The sequence below is a fragment of the Aspergillus lucknowensis genome, assembly GCF_044049455.1.
Source record: "Aspergillus lucknowensis strain CBS 449.75 chromosome Unknown BJX67scaffold_2, whole genome shotgun sequence".
NCBI lineage: Eukaryota > Fungi > Ascomycota > Eurotiomycetes > Eurotiales > Aspergillaceae > Aspergillus > Aspergillus lucknowensis.
This window is the reverse complement of record NW_027263546.1, coordinates 529,491-550,416: the sequence shown is the minus strand read 5'-3', so window position 1 is coordinate 550,416 and position 20,926 is coordinate 529,491. Positions and strand designations below refer to the sequence as shown.

The 20,926-nt window shown below is 51.7% G+C and overlaps 9 protein-coding genes across 9 annotated transcripts; 6 read left to right on the top strand and 3 right to left on the bottom strand.

Moving 5' to 3' along the window:
* Window positions 1-2,255: 2,255 nt before the first annotated feature.
* BJX67DRAFT_376813 (lactonase family protein) lies at window positions 2,256-3,507 on the top strand (the record flags this gene model as incomplete). Its single annotated transcript, XM_071031958.1, has 4 exons — window positions 2,256-2,399; window positions 2,452-2,560; window positions 2,623-3,096; window positions 3,152-3,507. The coding sequence occupies 4 exons, from the start codon at window positions 2,256-2,258 to the stop codon at window positions 3,505-3,507; spliced, it is 1,083 nt and encodes a 360-aa protein (XP_070890942.1).
* A 1,173-nt stretch (window positions 3,508-4,680) lies between these two features.
* Window positions 4,681-6,200, bottom strand: BJX67DRAFT_376812 (acetylornithine transaminase; the record flags this gene model as incomplete). The annotated part of the gene is made up of 3 exons (XM_071031957.1): window positions 4,681-5,745; window positions 5,795-6,028; window positions 6,093-6,200. 3 exons carry the CDS (start codon window positions 6,198-6,200, stop codon window positions 4,681-4,683), a joined length of 1,407 nt encoding a protein of 468 aa, XP_070890941.1.
* Window positions 6,201-6,457: 257 nt separating this feature from the next.
* On the top strand, window positions 6,458-6,907 carry BJX67DRAFT_376811 (succinate dehydrogenase assembly factor 4; the record flags this gene model as incomplete). Its single annotated transcript, XM_071031956.1, has 1 exon — window positions 6,458-6,907. One exon carries the CDS (start codon window positions 6,458-6,460, stop codon window positions 6,905-6,907), a length of 450 nt encoding a protein of 149 aa, XP_070890940.1.
* Window positions 6,908-8,204: 1,297 nt separating this feature from the next.
* On the top strand, window positions 8,205-8,876 carry BJX67DRAFT_376810 (uncharacterized protein; the record flags this gene model as incomplete). The annotated part of the gene is made up of 1 exon (XM_071031955.1): window positions 8,205-8,876. The coding sequence occupies one exon, from the start codon at window positions 8,205-8,207 to the stop codon at window positions 8,874-8,876; it is 672 nt and encodes a 223-aa protein (XP_070890939.1).
* A 609-nt stretch (window positions 8,877-9,485) lies between these two features.
* BJX67DRAFT_376809 (uncharacterized protein) lies at window positions 9,486-11,464 on the top strand (the record flags this gene model as incomplete). Its single annotated transcript, XM_071031954.1, has 3 exons — window positions 9,486-9,668; window positions 9,727-10,064; window positions 10,132-11,464. 3 exons carry the CDS (start codon window positions 9,486-9,488, stop codon window positions 11,462-11,464), a joined length of 1,854 nt encoding a protein of 617 aa, XP_070890938.1.
* Window positions 11,465-11,589: 125 nt separating this feature from the next.
* Window positions 11,590-12,120, bottom strand: BJX67DRAFT_94609 (glutaredoxin family protein). Its single transcript, XM_071035653.1, has one exon. The coding sequence runs from the start codon at window positions 12,024-12,026 to the stop codon at window positions 11,715-11,717; it is 312 nt and encodes a 103-aa protein (XP_070890937.1). The 5' UTR covers window positions 12,027-12,120; the 3' UTR covers window positions 11,590-11,714.
* On the top strand, window positions 12,071-13,628 carry BJX67DRAFT_341108 (cysteine and histidine-rich domain-containing protein). The gene is made up of 3 exons (XM_071027855.1): window positions 12,071-12,387; window positions 12,512-13,046; window positions 13,093-13,628. Exons 1-3 carry the CDS (start codon window positions 12,282-12,284, stop codon window positions 13,403-13,405), a joined length of 954 nt encoding a protein of 317 aa, XP_070890936.1. The 5' UTR covers window positions 12,071-12,281; the 3' UTR covers window positions 13,406-13,628.
* An 85-nt stretch (window positions 13,629-13,713) lies between these two features.
* Window positions 13,714-16,731, top strand: BJX67DRAFT_341103 (J domain-containing protein). The gene is made up of 6 exons (XM_071027854.1): window positions 13,714-13,947; window positions 14,010-14,094; window positions 14,161-14,387; window positions 14,456-15,113; window positions 15,166-16,095; window positions 16,150-16,731. The coding sequence occupies exons 1-6, from the start codon at window positions 13,918-13,920 to the stop codon at window positions 16,305-16,307; spliced, it is 2,088 nt and encodes a 695-aa protein (XP_070890935.1). The 5' UTR covers window positions 13,714-13,917; the 3' UTR covers window positions 16,308-16,731.
* Window positions 16,732-16,779: 48 nt separating this feature from the next.
* On the bottom strand, window positions 16,780-18,601 carry BJX67DRAFT_94492 (Zn(II)2Cys6 transcription factor domain-containing protein). The gene is made up of 3 exons (XM_071035651.1): window positions 18,021-18,601; window positions 17,869-17,966; window positions 16,780-17,797 (listed from the first exon to the last, which is right to left on the bottom strand). Exons 1-3 carry the CDS (start codon window positions 18,222-18,224, stop codon window positions 17,131-17,133), a joined length of 969 nt encoding a protein of 322 aa, XP_070890934.1. The 5' UTR covers window positions 18,225-18,601; the 3' UTR covers window positions 16,780-17,130.
* Between the last annotated feature and the right edge of the window lie 2,325 nt (window positions 18,602-20,926).

Below are 20,926 nucleotides of genomic sequence, written 5' to 3'. Positions count from 1 at the left end.
ACCAACGCATCCCTGGAGAATCCCATCGTACACTCCCACCACTTAACTCATAATAACGACCCTCGATCTTCGATCCTCTCACCATCATCCTCGCTCGAAGTATGTACCTATCTCACCGAGTAGTTAGCCATGCAACCCCCGCAGATCACTGAGGGGAGAGGAAAGAGGGAGACTTATAAAAAAAAAGGTGGGCCGTCCTCCAGAGGAGAACGGCCATCCACACCCCCACAGCACAGACACACACATCCAGCCACCTTCCCACAAAAAAAACCCCCGAAACCCACGACACACGAATATCAATCCCGACCACTCCTCGGATAGAATCAACGAAACGGACAAGCAGCAGACAAGCCTAGACTTTGAGCCTCACGCTAGAGAGGTCCCGCCGCTCGTCCTGGGAAGATGGTATCCTTGGCCTTGGCGGAAATCATGAGCGGGGTGGACAGGTGGGTTGAGAAGGGGTTTGGAGGGTATCGAGAGTAGTGCTGGGGGGGTTGTGGACAGAGCTACAGCTCGCTCAGAGGGAACCGGCTCGCAAGCTTTTAGGGATAGAAAGGTGCCGATGAACACTGTTAGAGGGCTTGGTTGGATTGACTTGTCATGACAGTCGGCGCCGAGGGACTTGAGGTCTTCTCGTGTGAACATTACCCCGTAGTGTGCGAAGATCTTGTGTGTGACAGAGTACCTCCAGGGACGAGTTTTTAGATTCCTCTCCGCGTCGTGAGAGTTGGAGGGCGAGTGAAGCGGACAAAGAACATCCATAAAAGCCGCTTGTCGAGGAAGAAAGAAGGGGTCGGGGCCCATCAGATGATCGATTTGCAATCTACATTGCAAAGAGATGGTTAACGCAGTTGATCGGGGCCTTCAGATGAAGCAAATCGGTGGCTGATGCCTTGATTTGGGGTTCGCTAGCCTTGGCTCTACAAGAGGTCGAAACCGAGTTGGTGAACAGATCGATACCGGAACGTGACAACAGGCCAAAATATCCTGGAAATAAATTCCAGAGCCATACGTGCAGCGAAGCAATACTTGAAATCTTGCTACAATCCAATCAGTTGGCCAAAACAAGTTTGATGTCGGTCGATTGGATTGATTCCGGCAAGTGGATTTCTCCTATTGACAGCCCGACTGTATGGCCGTGCGTAGGCAAGTCGAACGACACACTGTTGTGTTCCCAACATTCCGACAGGCAACATCAATGGTTCGCGCTGCGGCTGCAGGGTCCGCATTGATGAAGACGCAGCGAAATACATCCGGAGATGCTCGATCCAGCCCACACGATTAAGTCTCCAGTTCCTTGCTCCCAGGCATAGACAAACCCGTCCCTCGTTGATCCGCATGGGGTTCCAGCATTGGACAACCGACGCGTGTCCGCATTTGGAGTTGCATGGTGGTCCGTCTTTCAGCTGCCGAATGGCTCTGGCGAGCTGTCTTTCGTCAATATGAATTGACTATTCAACAACTCCCACGCTTCACTGCGAGGCGTTTTCAACCGACAAAGTGCATTAGGGTTAGATTCCTAATTCCAATTAAAAAGTCGTCACTTCGAGAGAAGCTGATTGAGCAGTTTGATCGGAATTAGGGGAAGAAAGAGGTCCAACTGTAGTGGCGCCTGCAAAGATGCGAAGGCAAGAGGCAACAATACGAGGGAGTTCGGGCACGCGAAGAGGGGTTTCGGCGCAGAGATATGAAGACAATCATCCGTAGTAACCGAATCCATGCACAGTAACATAGCAAGTTCTCCGTAAAATTGGTAGAGCGGGAGCGTTGCTGAGGCTGGGGAAGAGACGAAGCCAACACGTGAATGCAAGAAAAGGAAGATGGCCTACGACGCGACGCGTGGTCACGTGCTTCTGAGTTTCGCTCCCCAAGCCGAGGTCCATCCAACCACGCTCCATCTCTCCACTTCGAATCCTCAACATCTGCACTTACGGCCTTCTCAGGGAGTCTGTGAATCAATGGAGGACAGGAAATGCTGGGGTGACTCATCAACAAAGAACGCCTCCGCTAAGATGACGCGACAGTGAGATGAGAGCTCTGACATGCCTCCAACACTGCTCGGCAAAGTCTTCATCCGGCGACCGCGGGGCTTCTGGGGAACCATGCCTGGGGCATCCAATGCCCGCTGCCGTGACCAATTGCCGTCCATGAACGTTTTTACTCTGAATGACCATTGCTCTCCGTTCCCAATATCATAACAGGGGGAACCGATGCGTCCATCCTCTGTTCGATATTTTACTCGATCAGTCGCCAACATGAAGCATCATTTGATGGTAGGCACGTGGACCCGTCCGGGTCGCATATATACCGTTGCGTTCGACGACGAGGCTTTGACCTTGGAATTGGTCAAGAGGACGGACATCCCTGAAGCTGAACCGATTTCCTGGATGACATTCTCTGTACGTCTTCTCTGACTTCATCAGCTATCAATTGGTGGTCTGACAAAAGTAGCATAACAAAAAAACCATTTACGGCGCCGCCATGAAGAAGTGGAATAGCTTCGCTGTGAATAGCCCCACAGATATTGTTCACCAAGTATCACATCCTGTGGCAGGACACCGTATGTTTACTCTGTGTAGCCCACCACACGCCATGCCATGGGTACTAAAATTGCTCTTGTAGCTCAGGCTGCCAGCGAAGACACCAACACCCGTGCCATTTTCGTCCTTGCCGCCCACAAGCCTCCTTATAACGTATACGGAAACCCTTTCTACAAGTACGCCGGGTTTGGCAATGTCTTTTTAGTAGATTCCGATGGTCGTCTCGCGAAGAACATTCAGAACTACGAGTATAAGCCCAACACCGGCATCCACGGCATGGTATTCGACCCTACCGAGACGTACCTGTACTCTGCCGATTTACAAGCCAACAAGATCTGGACCCATATTAAGGATGCTACAACGGGCGAGTTGACTCTGGTTGACTGCCTTGAGGCTCCCGACCCGGGTGACCATCCTCGCTGGGTTGAAATTCACCCTAGCGGCAAGTATCTCTATGCTCTGATGGAGGCCGGTAATCGTCTGGCTGTCTATGTCGTCGATGAGAGGACACACAAGCCCGTTTTCACTCACGTCACTTATCCCTTACTCCCTCCTGGTGTGTCTTGAATTAAACCTCCTACATTAACTGTTCTTCGTTCTAACGAGTACAGGCCTTCCCCCTCGCAACAAGTACCGTGGCGACGTCACTTTCACCACCCATAGCGGCGAATATCTCTTCGCAACTACCCGCAGTAACCACTTTGATGTTACTGGTTACATTACTGCTTTCAAGCTTGGCCCGAACGGCAACATTGAGCGCCAGCTATTCATTCATCCTACGTCTACGAGCGGTGGCCACTCCAACGCCGTGAGCCCATGCGATTTCAGCGATGAGTGGCTGGCCCTCTGTGACGACCAGCTAGGCTTTGTGGAAATCTACAGGTTCCGCGACGAGAATCTGTCCCGTGTGGCTCGCGTGGACATCCCAGAGCAGGGATTCGGCATGAACGCCATTTGGTACGATTAAGAATTCGAAATACAAATACAAAATTTCAGAACATTCCAATGTATACATATATCATCGCAGGAAAGAGAGGCCCATGCATACCAAAATCCGCCGTGTGTAGGTGCTCCAACCATCTCGCCTCTTCATCTGGGAGGCAAAGAGTGCCTTGGTGGTAGTGGTGACTATCAAGTCCTGCAGTTTTCGCAATCCGCTTTCGTTGGGGTTTGAGTATGCCTTCTGAACTCCATCGATGAGACTGCACAATAACCACCTCGGAGCTATTTGTAGGCGCTGCGCAGTTGAGCCTGTGCTTGGTCGACTAAGCCAAGCATTCACCTCGTGTGTGAGGCTTGCTTCAGCGAAGGAATCAGAGTGAATCACCCCGGCCTGTGCATCTTGCTTCCGGATGCGGGTTGGAGTCGGTTCGTAGTCTCATTCGGGCTCGGCGGTACGAGGGTCGACGGGGGTTGAGTGTATTGAGAGTGTCAAGCCGCGGAACCTATCCTAACGCGATCCGTCATCGCTCTCATACAACGAACTGGTCTGCCAAGTACTTTTGTAGCCGCCGCAGCCCATGATCTCGCCCTGCCCTAATGCCTGGATAAAGTGTTAACCTGCATACAGTCGCAGAACGGAGGTTGCATGAGCCGTATCCCTAGTGGACAGTACAGGAATTGCTCTAGACATGACCCGTAAAGATATAATCTATCAAGGATTGGATTTCAATTTCCGCCGAGCGGTTGTTCGACATCTTCGTTGCGGGGGCAGCATCCCAAGGATCTTTATGGATATTGCGCGGACGGGGCCCGGGCTCAAGAATTGCGGAGACCCGGACTGATAGGGTGAAGGTCCGACGGGAAAGGGGAATATATGAGAAACAAATCTGTGATTAAGGATGCCTGTAGGACAAGAACCATGGGTGGACAGTACGGAGAAGAGACAAAAGTAGCACAGTCACTGTTCCTGACCCAGGTGAGGCGATGTGCCCTGTGATATCTAAGAAAATCAAACCGTAGGAGGGCGAAAGATTGACATATTTGAAACGAGGAAACCGTGCTTACTTTTCTCTATATCTACCTTTGAACTCAGACTAAATCCCTAAACAACCAAAAGCTAGCTTGGTATATGACTCGCATCCAGAATACAGAGTGAAAAAAGCAGAAAATAGTGTTCTTTTATCCGGAGGACAGGCGACTAAGCCTTCGCGACGGCTTGGAAAGCCTGCTCCAGAATCCTTAAACCAGTCTTCAGCTGCTCCTCTGTAATCGTCAGGGGAGGAACGAACCGCAGACACCCCTCGCCGGCCGTGATGATGAGCATGCCGCGTTCCCGCGCGGCGGTGACGATATCAGCTGCCCTGGATGAGAAAGACTCAGACAGCTGGAGGCCAAGAATCAGGCCACGTCCGCGAATCTCAGAGATGAAATCGGGGTATTTCTTCTGCAGGTCTTGGAAGCCGGATACGAGAAGAGCAGACTTGTCCTGGACAGACTTTTGCAGTTCCGGGGAGGCAAGACGGTGAATGATGTGGTGTGCGACGCGGCAGGCAAGGGGGTTCCCGCCAAACGTCGTACCGTGATCACCAGCCTTGATGTTATCTCCAACCGTCTTACCGGAGACGATGGTGGCGCCAATGGGGATGCCGTTACCCAGGGCTTTGGCGGTTGTGAGAATATCCGGGTGAGCGGCCTCACCAGATGCGGGTTTCAGAGAAGGATGAGCGTGTGCCCAGAAGCTTCCGGTGCGGGAGAGGCCGCACTGGATCTCATCGAAGATCAGCACGGCGCCAACCTCGTCGCAACGCTTGCGCAGGGCAGAGAGGAACTCGGGTGTCGCAACGTGAACGCCGCCCTCGCCCTGGATCGGCTCGACGATGACACCGCAGGTCTTCTCGGTTACGAGGTCCTGCAGCTGCGCCACATCATTATACTTGCCGTACTTGAAACCGGGGAGCATAGGGGAGAAAGGGGTTTGGTATTTGGGGTTCGGGGTAGCGGAAAGGGCGCCCATTGTACGGCCGTGAAAGGAGTTGTTAAAGGAAACGATCTCATGCTTTGCGCCGGAGGGATCGCGAGCGCGTCCGGTCTTGCGGGCGAATTTGATAGCGGCCTCGTTTGCTTCGGTACCGGAGTTGGCGATAAAGACTTGGGCTGCGTCACGCATGGAGCCAGATTCGCGCGTGAGCATGATGAGATCCTTGCTTAGCGCACCGATCCAAGCATTATGGTAGAGATTGGAGGCATGGAGAAGGGTTTCAGCCTGAGCTTGTTAACGATGGGCTGGGAAGAATACAGTAATAGCAACGTACTTGTTCGGCGATAATCTTTGCAATTTCCGGGTCACAGTGGCCGAGAGAGTTTACCGCAATACCTGCAGTAAGATCGAGATACCGCCTGTTCTCCATATCCCACAGATAGCTTCCTCGTCCTTTGATCATGATTGGATTCGGTCGAACGTAGGTTGGGACGAGGTATGGGGCGCGGTCTTTGACAAAAGCGACGGAGACGGAGTCGGCAGTAGGATCGGGGGTTATCAGCGCATCCTTCCATAATGTCAGTATGCACACAAAAAGAACCCGATTGAGATACTCGAGATATTGGACTTACTTGAGCTGCTGAGGCAGAGGCATACCGCCGTTGCAGCGGTGACTCGACCGCGGCGGCGAGTCGCTTTGCCAGCGGCAATCGCCGAGCGGCGACACGGACAAATGCCATTCCAGAAGTAAACTCAGGGTACTTGATGAGCTTACTCGCAATTGAAGACAAGGGAAGAATGAGAAGGTGAGAAAGGAGATGCTGCGCGGAGAGGAGAGGAAAGAAATGCCGCATCAAAATCGTGACTGATAAAGCGATATCGGCTCGGCTGTTCGTCTCTGCCCGTCACTCCGCATCCTCCCTTCAACCTGAGGAGTTATTTCTCCAAGCAGCCACAAGTGACAGTGACTCACATCAACTCAATTAAAATCTACAATATGGCGATCGCTATCGTATCGCGTCGGCTATTGACACGCCCTTCCGTGACGCTCCCCACTCGCGCCTTCTCGTCCCCAATCCGCCACAGCTCCGACGACTCAAATTCGCCCTTCGTGTTCCGTCAAGGCCCTGCACCACCACGACTCCCGAAGGAGGAACAAGAGATCTTCGAGAAGCTCCAACAACAATCTACCGGTGCATTTAGCACTCCACGCGCAACACCGCAAGTCAACCAGTCTCCAAACTCCGAGCCCGAGCTGCAATCTACCAAGTTTGAGGCGAAGGGCGATGGAGAGGAACTTCATCCGGATATGAAGCCCGGACTCCGGCCAGAATTCGAGGGAGAGAAGAATCCTAAAACGGGAGAGATTGGGGGGCCGAAGAATGAGCCGCTCCGATGGGGGAGTGGCGGCGATTGGAGTTACGGGGGACGTGTGACGGACTTCTAGATTGGGCGAGCTGCGAAAGCGATGATATGTGAGTGATGTGTACATTAGTGGGCGTTAGATATGTTATGGTGACGTACTACCATGTATATATATGTATGTTTCGTTCTCCCGACTGTTATACCTCAAGTATTCAGTCGATCAAATACCTAACAGGATGGTAGGGCATGCAAGTACCAGAAATTGGTTAAGATTGTTGGGTAACAGAGAGACATCATAGGTTCGCCCGCTATGGTATACGAATCCTTCAAGGAATTTACCAGGCCGCCAGTGGTTTTCTCACGTCCGGCGCATCGTCTGCGACGACCGGATCAAATACAGACCCTCGAGCCCTTCCCAGCCGTATCTCTGTTCGCCGGCAGAGGGCCTTTCTTTCATGGTTCCGCATTACCTACATGTCCTCGTCATCCAAATCGGACTCGGAAGTATGGACACAAAGTGGATCAGACATTCGTTCACAAGGCTTGCAGAGCCGTACAGATCCTGACTGCCCAGAGCAGCCGCTGAGATCATAAGTTTGCTTTTGCGTTGAATATCTGCCCACAAGTTCGACGGTGACCCTCGCGTTTTCGTCAGTTCTATCTTGCAGCTTACTTTTGGGCCTTGGATAGACGATTTGCGTCTTGGATTGCTGCTCTCTGTTGGTCAGAGTCCTTCTGGCCTAAAGCGAGGGGCGGATTGATTGCATGTAACCCGGAAGTCTTTGCTCCAATTCCTCTCATAATATACACAGTATTGCATGTTAGAGCTTTCTGAATACTACTTACTACAGCTCGTCCAGGTTTTCTTCTGCAACCACGCTTCAGCCCTCCTTCCGAGGATAGCTTGAGCACTGGCCCCCAAATATAGCAAGGATAGCAAGGTACCCCCCTGTCTTACTTTTCCTTGACCTATAACAATTACTCAGAGATGGCCTGAGCCAAATGCGGGGTCCCCACAAGTGTGTCATGAATTGCTGCGCTTGAAGCGCTAATGCCTCTCTCTAAGTTTATCTCCACAATATCAGGGCTTAGACGTCTCCAGTCTGCCTGTCCATAGACGGCTCGAGCAGGGTTCTCGGGATAGAACTCCGCAGGCGGGCAACTATAGAGATGGAAGTTCTTTGTGTTAGCCGCGGCATGCGCTGGATTGTTTAATGGGGTTTGAATAGTAGATGTGCTGCTTAAACTACTCTCCAACATACAGACTGATCTTATTAGATCGCAAAGTACCAAAGCGCTCGGTATAAATCTGGTGCATACACCTCTTAGGACCACGCACAACTGACACAAGTGAACGTAGACAACCACGCTATCATACAATGTCGCCGGTTATCCTCGACTTCTTCAAGACCTACATCTTAACCGCAAGGGTCCCGCCAAACAACACCCACCAACCCACCCCCCCGAATCTTCGTACCCAGGTCCCAGCCCTAGAACCGGGAGGCAGACTCTTCAGACTCATCCAACGAGTCTGCACGCTCCATCACAAATCAAGACAAGAATCCGGTCTCAATACAGCCGCAATTTCCCAGGCCGTCCATATCTGGCACGAACTCGATACCTGGAACGCAGACCCTGACCCAGACCCAAACCCGGATGGGGATGGGAGAAGTCCAGCGGCAAAGGAGCACGCTCTATCCATATACCAGCTATACATCCACGCGATCTTCCTCTGGACGTACCTAATCATCCATCCAAACGACGTACACGAGTGGAAGGCCCAGGATGCGCTCCGGGGTATTCTGCAGGGATTGTCTGGTGTCGGTGAGGCGCGGGAACTTCAGGTATATGTTGTGGTTCCGCTGTTCTTGGGCGGGTTGGCCGCCGTCCGGCCTGGGGATCGGGATGTTGTCGCGAGAGAGTTTGAGCGGGTGAGGGAGGCTACGAGGGATGCGGGAGTTGGAGAGGTTTATAGCGTTGTTCGGCGGTGCTGGGGGTTGTATGATGCTGGTGTTCGGTCGAGCTGGGACTGGATGAAAGGCGATGGATAGGTACATGTACACTGAGTCCATTTATGCTGATGTATTTAGGAGCGGAAGAACCGGCAAACATGCGTTAACTGCTTGGACTTTCTTCGCGGAGGAACGTACTCACTGGATTCCACTATTGTCAATGGCAACAGATAAGCCTGGTCCTAGTATACGCACTACAAGTATGCATATGCCACGATATCCGAGTAACTATAAAAGTAAATAATAATGCTTACCTGGCGCCCAATACTATGACGTGAACCAGACCTTCTGGAGCAAATTGCTCAAGCTTTCCAACGCGTACATATATACTCCGGACTCCGCGAGACCGCTCTCCTCCACAGGCGGCTAGGGATGAGATGCCGGCGTTCGCAGAACCCCGCCTCTTCCAGCTGCATGTATGTACTTCCAAGTTTCTCCGTCACACAAAAGATGCAAGAGCAAGGTGCTCATGATGCATCAGCCACCAATAATGAAATGATTCAACTCCACCAACCCCGAGGCTGGCCACGAACGATTAAGAAAAAGAAAATAGAGTAAGCTTGCTCAGCTATTTAACCCGGCTTGCTTTGCCCACACGATATTACAAAATTTAGGGTTTGCCGCTGCCCTGTCCACCACGAATCGACTATGGCGCTGGCTCTCATAGCTTTTTTTGCCGCTCTTGGGCAAGTAAATGCCCGGCCTCGTGCTTCGGTATTTTCTGTGACCCAGTCGGACTGGGATGCATTCAACGCCAGTGTCTCTGGGCGTTTGCACGATGGTGTTCCTATGCTGGCGTCTTGTTATGCGGTCTACAATGGGGAAAGCCAGGTATGATCTACAGAGCACGCGCGCAGTTAATTAAGCAAAACTTATGGTTAAAATACAGGAACCGGATCCTCGGGAGTGCGATATCCTACAAGAAAACCGAGGCAACCATCTCTTCGTGTCAGATCAGTTCGGCGGCTACCAACAGTCAAATTGGGCTGGTTGCCAGGAAACGGGAGAGAACTGTGCGATGAGCTTCACGCAGCCGGATTTTACGACTCCTGCGACTCGCCCTTGCTTACAGGGGAGTGTTCCCCGGAAGTATGTTGACGCGCGGAGCGTGGAGGATGTACAGAAGACGTTGCTGTTTGCGGAAGAGAAGAACCTTCGCCTGGTTGTGAAGAATACAGGGCATGATTATCTGGGTCGGAGCTCTGCTCCTGACTCATTTGCGCTTTGGTTTGGATCCCCTCTCTGGGTTAACGATCGTGTTCTTGGTCGGCTGATGACAGCTTACCTTGCTCAGGACGCATCATATCCAGCCCGCAATTGAACTGACTGAAGGATTTATCCCCGATGAGTGCTCTGAACCAGTCGGAGACGTTATTACCTTCGGCGCTGGACAGCAGTTCAGCGGAGTGTACGAGTTTGCCAATGCTCATGGATACCGGGTGGTAGGAGGCACCTCTCCCAGTGTTGGTATCGCTGGTGGTTGGACGGCTGGAGGGGGCCACAGTATGCTCTCGAATGAACTAGGACTCGGCGTCGACAACGTGCAGCAGATAAAGGCAGTCCTCCCGAACGGAACTTATATCACCGCGAACCGATGCCAGAATCAGGACCTATTCTTTGCTCTCCGAGGCGGTGGTGGCGGTACCTTTGGAGTGGTGATTGAGATGAGTTTTCTTGTGCACCCTAAGAAGCCGATGCAATTCGCCAGGCTCTCTATCGCCGGGCTCGACGAGCAGATTATCTCTGATTTCTTCTCCATCGTCATCGCCAATGCCGATAAATGGGCGTCGGAGGGCTGGGGAGGATACATTTTACCCGCTCCAGTTGGAGGGGTATCAACGCTCTCCCTCGGCACTACATTGCTAGATCTCTCCGAAGCCCAAGCGTCTATGCAGCCACTAATTGAGCTTGCCAACAGGCCCGCTAACCCAGGAACTTTAGGGAATGCAACAGTCATCACAGCTGACTACTATAACATCCTGCAAGCCATTATTGCGCGTGAAGAGGAACTCATTCTCCCCAGTTCAGCCTGGGCTTTCTCCTCTAGACTCGTTACGAGGGAATCCTTCGTCGGCGAAGAGAACCAGCAGCAGCTCTCGTCCGGCCTGCATGGGATTCTAACCACGGCACAGGGACAGAACGTGCCCGCATCTTCTGCCCTTCTGATGTATGCTGTAGCGCCCAGTCTTTACTCGCGTACGATGCCGGAAACAGACCTGCCTGGCGGCCCAGGCGCTGCCTCCATAACACCGGCTTGGCGTAACGGGCTGTGGCATGTTATTTTCACACGGCAGTTTGATGGTAGTACTACTGACCCAAGCACCGTCCAAGAAATCTGGCAGACGACACACGATATCATGAACCCGCTTCGAGACCTCACACCAGGTGGAGGAGCGTACCAGAACGAGGCGGATCCTTTCGAACCCGACCCCGTCAACTCATTTTGGGGACAGGAGAATTATGCTAGGCTGCTTCAGATCAAGTGGGACATTGACCCCACCAATCTGCTCACTGTTCATAACGGGGTTGGCTGGGATGAGACGGATGAAAGATACAGCTGCTACCCTGATATTAAGGTCTGTTTGCTATTTCTGGAGTTCAACGGTGGTCGAGCTTCGCATCAGTGATTCTTGGGTTCATCGCAAATACAAGAGTGGGAGCTGATCATATTGGAGATATAGAATCCAGTGGCCGCCTATGGCATTCCCAAGTTTTCAAATGCGCCCACGGCTACGACGCCGAAAGACGAGCTTTGAGTGAATGTTCTTGGGAAAAACCATATATGGGTAGTTGAGGCTGCGGGGAAACATATGGCGATGATGAACATGATGTCAATGCTGCGAATTGGTGACATTAGGTGATGTCTTCACGCTTGATTCAAGCCTTCTTCTCTGCATCGTCGACCAGGGTTTCCACTTCCTGCTCTGTAAATCGATGAAACAACTTCTTCGGGTCGGACAATTTCCCAGCCTTATTGGCATGTTGTACGTGTAGAACCGGGACGTCGAATTCATACACATCCCTCCATTCTTTGTTGCCAGGAGCCATAATGTCCACCTCGGAGTAGTCGAACGGCCGTCGTTTCCGCAATTGGGTCACATTATGTTTGGCGGTATCACAAAGGCCGCAGCCGGCACGTGTAAAAAACGTCACCCGGGCTGTTTGTAGGAGACGAGCTGTTGGGAGCATGACGAAAACAGAGCAACACCAAATGCACTGGATCGGAGTTGGTTCGGCAGAGCGAGGAGGAGGAGAAGACCCAGGGCGATGGAACCTTCGAGCTTCCCCAGACTAAACTGCTTTGGGCATTGACGAGGAGCTGCTTGAACAAAAAGATCCCCCTCCTTTCCCCCACCTCTCCCTTTGTCTTCTTCTCTCAGTCGAGGGACTTATTTCTCGTTTATCTGCATATTACCGTTGACTTCCTCTGCGCAGCGGCTCGCGATGGCCTCCAAGTGTGTCCACAAAGGCTGTGGGAAGGTCTTCACCGACCCCGAGGAGCCTTGTGTGTATCATCCAGGCCCGCCCGTATTCCACGAAGGACAGAAAGGTAAGTTCTAGACGCGTTTGCAGTGGCCTATAGTTGGCCTTTTTCCGGGGATATGAGCAAGTACCCTCTGAGTTAGTGTCGTTTCTTGAAATTACGCTAACCCTCTGCCCTCGTCGTGTCTTAGGCTGGGACTGCTGCAAGCCCCGCGTGCTGACTTTCGAGGAGTTCATGGAAATTCCTCCCTGTACGACTGGGAAACACTCAACAGTGGATGATACCCCCGCGCAGGCCGCAAGTCCGACCACTTCCGCTGCGCCACCTGCTCCGGCTGCTGCTCCTGTGCCGGTCGCTCCGACGCCCACCCTCAATCGCGGGGCGACCCATTCGCCTGCTATACCTCCGCCTTCAAATGCGCCTACACCGGTCCCTGAGGAACCGGAGTCTGATGACCCGTCGCTTGCTATTCCAGCTAATGCCACCTGCCGTCGAAGAGGCTGTAATGGCACGTATAACCCGGACGCATCGCGAGAGGAAGAGAAGTGTGTCCATCACCCAGGACAACCTGTATTTCACGAAGGGAGTAAAGGGTGGTCATGCTGCAAGAGAAGGGTGCTTGAATTTGACGAATTCCTGAAGATTGAAGGTTGCACTGAGAAAAAGAAGCATATGTTTGTTGGGAAGGGCAAACCAGCTGGGGAGGAGAAGGTCGAATCGGTCAGGTGAGTGCTTTCTTGACGCCGCTAGATCCGAGCTCATGGAATATAGGAACGACTTCTACCAGACAGCGTCCTCGGTGAATGTATCGCTATACCTGAAGAAGATCGACAAGGACAAAGCCACAGTCGAATTCAGCCCTACAAGCATCACTCTTGACCTCCCAACTACGGACAACAAACGGTACAAAGATAGCTACGAGCTGTTCGCGCCCATTGACCCCGAGAAGTCGAAGTTCCGCGTGCTCGGGACCAAACTAGAGCTGACGCTAGTCAAGGGAGACGGAACGAGCTGGCCGGTGCTACGGAAGGATGATCGGTGGTCCGGAGAACGGATTCAAATTGGCAATGCAGGAAGGGCTTGAGGTAGACTGTGTACTCGACTTCGACATCGAGGGCAGAGCACGTCTTTGTTGAATACCTTTCCGGGACACTTTCAGCAGGCTCAAAATATCGAACGCGCACCTGGTATGGAGCGCCAAAAAACATAGGTTATATTATCCACCGAGATTTAATAGCGCCCCGCAAAAATATAATGACTTTGATGAAAGACAAGAGCGAAAGGAAAATGTTCATGGTGAATCGTCTGGCAGCCTTATCCGTAACTAGTAGGCGGTGTGGCGGAACTTCCCAGTAAAGGACACGGTCGATCACATTCACTTAACCGGGGAATGAGAGACTCATGGAGATGTTGCTGCCCACTCCTTTTTCCTTTCTTCTTGACACAACACCTGCTAGAATTAATAGTCCGCCCTTGCCCGCCAACTGCTCAACAATAGGATCTAAATAAAGGTACGGGCTACAGATACAAAGCAGACTTTTCTTCCACAAGTCCTGCCCACTGTGGGCACCGCATCTATTGTGATCTTGCTTCACCATGTCCACAGATTACACATATGATGAAAAGGTGCGGAATTATCTTGTGATTCAGGTACCATAATGAGTGAGATACTAATGTCCTATTTACAGGGGCAATTCTTCCCGTACTTCGTCATAACCCTGACCAGTCTCGTCACTCTTCCTCTGACATACAACCTTCTTAAACCCTCCAAAGGTACGGCTCGCAGACTCCTTCCCGGCTGCGCTAGAGTTCATTGCTGACACGCTCGATGACTGTTAGAACTCGAGAATACCGCTCCGCGGATACGGTCCGATTTCAAGCCCGAACATGAAGACCTCATCGAAGCTCAGAAGCGAAAACGCCTCCGGAAGGAGCGCCGCATTAAGCGCATCGTCACTGTGGTCTTAGGGTACACCATCATGGCCTATATGGTGTACTTGATCATTGTCACTGCCCGGTCGACAACGAAAATCTGGGACCCATATGAGATTCTGGGTATTTCAAGAGTGAGCTTCGATCTTCTACCTTCTACTGTTATGTTCAATGTGGTGCTGACAATAAGCCTTTGCTACAGAGCGCCGACGAAAGGGCGATTTCCAAACACTACAAACGCCTCTCTCTTATTTACCATCCCGACAAAATCCGTCCCGACCCCGCGAAGAATGAAACAATTGAGATGCTGAATGATCGCTTCGTGGAACTGACCAAAGCCTACAAAGCCCTGACCGACGAAGAAGTGCGCAACAACTATTTGCAATACGGCCATCCTGATGGCAAGCAGAGCTTCAGCATCGGTATCGCCCTCCCGCAATTTATCGTCACGGAAGGAAATGGAAAATACGTTTTGCTGGTTTATGGATGTCTGCTTGGTGTGCTGCTACCGTACATCGTTGGAAAATGGTGGTACGGTTCTCAGCGGTATACGAAGGAAAAGGTCTACGTCGCTACCGCAGGTAACATCTTCCGAGAGTACAAGGAGGATATCACAGATGGCGGGATTGTCAATGCGCTTTCCTCCGGTGATGAATTCAAGGAGATTATCCCGGCACAAAAGGCAGAATCAGGCCTTGCGAAACTCGAGAAGAAGGTTCTTGCCGAAGATGCTAAGTTTCTGTCCGAGCAGGATCGGGAGGTGATCAAAGGATTGGATGACTCTAGCAGGAGAAAGTCGCTGGCGCTGTTATGGGCGTATCTAGGCCGTGTTGAGTTAGAAGACTCTACTCTCAACGGAGGTAAGTTTAGTCTTGGACGAACACCAAGAGAAACACTAACACTTGATCTCAGAAAAGTACGAAGTTGCACCCATCGCTCTAGGGTTAAACGAAGCGTTCACGGCAATTGGTCTCGCTTTTGGTAACCTTCGGCCTGTTCTCGGTTCCTTCCGCACTGCTCAGAGCCTCATCCAGGCCATTGCGCCTGGTTCATCTCCCCTTTTCCAACTCCCGTACTTCACAAAGGAAGTTGTGGAGTCTGTAGAGGGCGCGGATGTCAAGAACCATTTCACCGTTCAGAAGTTCATGAAGATGCCCGAGGACAAACGCCGCGCTCTCACAGTCGGTGCTGGCCTTCTGTCCGAAAAGCAGTACACCGCCGCCATCTCCGTTGCGAAGCAGCTCCCCGTCCTCCAGATCTCAAAGGCATTCTTCAAGGTCATGGGTGAAAAGGTCATCACCCCTAGCAGTCTAGTCCAGCTTGTCGTGAAAGCTCGGTTCATCCCACCTGGCTCCACCAATGTCCCGGAAGTAAATCCCGCCGATCTCGAAGACATCGACCCAGAAGAGGGTGACCTCGATGCCCTCATGGGCCGTGGACCCTCCAGAAACCGTTCCGTCAAGTTCGCAGACGGCCAAAACCACGGCAACAAAATTCAACCACCTCTCGCACACGCACCATATCTTGCCCGTGATCATTCCCCTCGGTGGAACATCTTCCTCGCCGATGCCAAGCAGGGCAAGATCGCAGTTCCTCCATTCACCTTCACCACCTTCGACAAGCCTCTATTCGACGAATCTGGGAAACCAACATACAACGTCCAGACACTTAAGATGCAATTCCAGGCCCCTCCTCAAGTCGGAGACTTCCCCTTCGTCATGCACATGGTTTGCGATAGCTATCTCGGCCTCGACTCCAAGCTCGAGATTAACCTCCACATAGACGATCCGGCCAAGGCAGCTGCCCTGGCTGAAGAAGATGACATCAGTGAGCCAGATGAGGGTAAGTGAACTCCAATTTTCTGCGCTCGAGAAGCACCTAACTCGTATACCACAGACTCAATAGCCGGCCAAATGCAAGCCCTCAAAACGGGCCAGCCGCCTAAGAAGAAGACCAAGAAGCCCGTAGAGGACTCTAGCGACGAGGAAAGTGACACGGAAGGTGACGAAGGGGATACCAGCGATACCAATACCGAAACCGATGTTGACGATTAAGCTTCACGCTTAGCATCTTTCTGTTTTACCCGACTACACAACAAACAAACAAAACAAACGGAACCCAAATGGAAAGGAGGGAACGGGGTAGGCGATTCTGGAACGGAGGTTAGGGAAGGGACTTCGGGAATGGGATGGTACACACTCAGTCCTGGCATTGTCGTAGGTATACTAGCACTTCAAGTTCTTCCTCTCTTACCGCATTATCAGTCTAAGACACAGATTCCGGATATATTTCCCGGACTCCAGGAGTTATGTTTACATATTCTATTTGCATTACAATTTTCGCTATCTGACCTGTTTATCATACACCGATGTATTATCCGGAAGACCTTTTCTTCACCTGTTAAAATTTACATTTGACGTTATGGAATGTCCTACTCTTCTTCATTAGCAGCCCGAGCTTGGGCTATAAAATTTCCCCGGTATGATGTACTTGGCTTTTGCCTTCAGTATCGAGATGGATAAGTTAAATCTTGAGCCGTCCATCCGTCATGGAGTCTAATGGGGACGGCAGTGGCTTAGATACATCGGGGCGGGGTGCCAACGAGATATTGCCAATTTTATGGTATTCATAGCCAGTGGACGGTAATGTTGAATACAATTCAGATGAATCAGGATTTAGATGCCTGAGTTAACCGGTAAACTAAACAAATAGACCTAACCAGAAGCACACAGATATAATTGTAGGTTGAATGAAAACATACATAGACAGACACGAACGAGTGGGGAATCTGAATCAGATCTGTGGCATACAACGAATAAAGATCAAACAGAATTCAAAGAACCGTTTCCGGAACCGGTTGCCGAACCCAAGAGACTACTAGCAAGGGTATGCCCACGCCGCGGTAAGAGGCGGATGGTATACAGGCTGTTGATTAGGCATTTGAAGGTGATATTCTCCAACCAGGTCAACCGGCAGGCCAGCTGCCGTGGCTGCCGGAGGATCTCCAGAGCCTATGGTGACAGCAGGCAGAAGTCGGCTGTCTGTGGCTTCCGAATTGCAGCTACTCTCGCTATAGTAGAGGCATGTATTCGTGACGCTTGTTCCAGAAGACGGCAGTAGTAAGGCGCACTTGGGCTCGCCATGCGGATAGCCAGTATATTGCTCCGGTTGCCCCGACTGGAATTCCCATTTGATGGGCTCGGAGCTTGTTGGGGATAATTGGGCGGGGTTTTGAATACCAGACGAGGGTTCAGGAGGCGTAGCAGGCTCTGGCGATGGGTCTGTGGTTGCGCTGCAATCAGTCGAATTTGATAGGGCGCGGAGGTACAGAAGGCTGTCCGTATCTTCGTCTGCCGCTTCAGAATTATCCTCGGCCTGCTTGATCAACCCCAGGCGGTCGAGGATGGCATGTGTTAAGGGATAACCATCAGAAGCCTCTACCAAAGGCTCGCCTGGGAACCCTTCCTTACTCATACAGAGCTTGTAAAGCTTCTGAAGCGCTTTCACGACGAGAGAGTGATGTGACTCGAGCATCTCAACGAATCTAGGTGCGAGATTCGTTCAGTTGAGAGACATGCAGTGCAGTATATCATGGGGGGCGGGGAGATATCTTACCCTCGAGAGTAGACTTTCGCCTGGGTAGCCTTTCTTTCTCGAAATAGACACGGGTGGTTGTATGATGAGCAGCGGTGGCACGGTTGCTTTCCGTCGCACTGTACATAATCAGTGAAATGAGGCCAGTTATGTACGGAAACAAAGAAGCCTACCTTGGCCTTCTTGACCCGACAACGATCGCACGCTTTGAGAACATGCTTACGCTTGACGCGAAAGACGCGCTGGTCAGGCTTTCCCTCGCCCAACACTGTACTGGAACCATGCTGCGACACGGACGACAATTCAGAAATGCCGTATGGGGCATCCGGATAGCCCGCAATAAATGACTTTGGGCATAGTTTGGGCTGTCTTGACATTGTTGCTGGATGTATAAATCCACTGAAACACACTTCGAAAGCTTGAGGTGATTTGGTGCTTTATCAGAGTAGTACGGAAGACTGACAAACTGGGGTCCAACTCCTGACTTGCCACCGCGCGCTGCTCAAAATGAGGGGGAGGGGTAGCATTTGACTTGCGAAAGGCGCGAGTTGATGGAAGTGAGATGTCATTCGGAAGAGACAGCGGCTGACAGATCCTGTCAGAGCGCTCGATGAAGATCATGATTGCCATGCTAAAGTGCTGTTGTGCAGTCGCCCCGCAAATGCAGCTGAAAATCCTTTTCCAGTGAAACAGGCCGTCAAGAGCCAGGTTGGTGGTGACGTGGATTATTCTGGCGTGTTGCGCTTTGAACTGGTGCCGTCGCTCACCATCCGTCCAGCTCGTGTGGCTTTGGCAGCCTTGCGAGTAAACCAGGGCGAACCGTATCGGCAGCAGACTCGTTGACCTTCCAGCACTGTCTCCAAGGAGGCTAATGACACGGCTATCTGGAGCCGTCCTGGCGTCGATGGGCAGAGGCTGTCCTGGTTGACTGTTCGACGGCCCACAGTAAAACCGAATGATATACATCCCAGCGTTCATCGGCACTTCCCCGCCACAACCCTGGGTGATTTGGTTGGGCAGCGAAACACAGGGAATGCATGACGACCGCTCGAAGAGGGGTGGCCGCGGCAGTCTGAGGCGTCGGTGGTGGGAGAACTTGCCTCATTGCGGAAATGCAAAATACTAAGATTCTCAATTTTGTGTCCTTCCCAATACCGTATTCACAATTCGGATGAAAGAGAGTCCAGCCAATGCCAACTGCAGATATCGCGGCAGCCCAAAAGGAATTTGCTGCAAGAGGTAATCAGACTGGCACCTCTCGCTGTCTTGCAGGCGCCTATCGGAAGATGAGGCAGCTGTTATTGGTGCACAGATGGCAGTCACCATCACACTCGGACTATCACCTTCCGCAGTGCTGAGCCAGTGCCTCATTCTGTCAACTCTGCGCCAAAGTGAGTCAATGTTGACCCAATGACGCGAGTGTCTTTGCTTTTTCCTGCCTTCGCGTCCAACCCTCTCGGTTTACGATTCGCTAAACCAATCATTCCAACGAGTTGGTTGCGGTGGTGGAAGTAGTCAGACCAAATCCTTCAAACCTTCTCGGACATTCTTCGTTGCAGCCGAAGTTCAGTCAAGCTCATGGTCATGGTTTTGGGTGCCAGCCAGGGAGGGAAGTCCTGAACAATAGAGACGGTTTGCAGGCCATGCTTTTCGTACTAGCAGAGTTACATGCGCCTGGAAGAAAGCCAAGGACAGAATATAGCATTCACCGTGAAGCTGTGTCTTGTTGGATTTCAAAGATTCCTCAGGGACCGCTGTGATGCAGGAGATCGACAGAGGAGGCAGCAATAAGGTTATTGCCGCTAAGTCCGATGATCGCACTTGACGAGTAGAATTTCCTGGCCTTGATTCGACCCTTCACCAGACGATTGTTGCAGCAAGACAAAAATGGAGCCGCCGACGGTGGGGCCGCCTCCATGATTTGAGATACACTGGGGTCGTACAGCGTTCTCTAGCTGCGTATCCGTATGTATTCAAGTTAATCACGAACGTGCTCGGCTTGATAGAACGAGACGGGGAGGTGATGTGAACAGACAGCGATTGAGGGAGGGAGCCGAGCTCCAACTCCATAACCACCGCCACAGTTGCCCTTCCCCAGTGTTCTGGTCTGCCTGCCACTTTCTTCTCCTCCAAATGAATCCCTTCACGTGAGGACTCGACTGGAGCTCCTCTGCCTGCTAAACAAGCGGGTAAGCTCGACTGGCAGCAAGGATGGTCGAAGATTGGGAATTTGGTCACTCTGGTGTTTTTAATTCTCTCCACTGTCTTCATAAATCTCTTGGGTATCCTCAGCTGCTTTTAATGAAATGGGTTACGGACGATATGATCGGACGTCCATTACGCCGGCTCTTCAAAGGTTCGAGGATGGAAGAATCCGCTGCAGATTTTGTCCCAGAGCTGGGATCCCTCTGGGCCGACGGAGCACCCGTTGTTAGTTCGCGGAACCGCCTATCAATCTATGAACAAAGAGACGAGCTCCTTGGGTCGACGAAGAAGAGTGTGAGAATGTTCTTGGGAAGCACGAGAGGCAAGTTCGACTGGCAGGATTTCTCCTGCGGGGAAACGTGACTCGAGCCAACCAACTCGGGGAATCCCGTGATGGGCAGGCACGCTGCGTCTCTTTGCCGTCCGACGAGAATCCTCCTGGAAACGAAAGACACCATCTCCCATACATGGAAATATAGTCTCATGATGATCTGCATTTGCAGAGAGTTTCTTTATTTGCTCTTCTAACCCTTTACTCATCCTGGTATCATCTGGACTGCACGACGCATAAAATGGTGCCACCTATAACCACAGGGCCTTCGAGCTGCGCTGGCTGCTGGGCGGCGAAATACTCCCAGTGTAAATCAGCTTGTCAAGCCAAGGAAGTCAGGGAAAGTCCTTGATGGAATGTTGAGAAGATGCTGACAGAGCGCGTGGTTAGTCTGAGCAACAAAGCCTGTGCTCAAGCTGCTGATTACTCGCAAAGACCCAATGGTTGAACAGCGTTACGCTGTAAAATCCTGAAGCTATAGTCAATCCACACACGGTTATGGAGGCCACTGTCTGCGACTGAGAGAACGTTAGGGCTGACGGA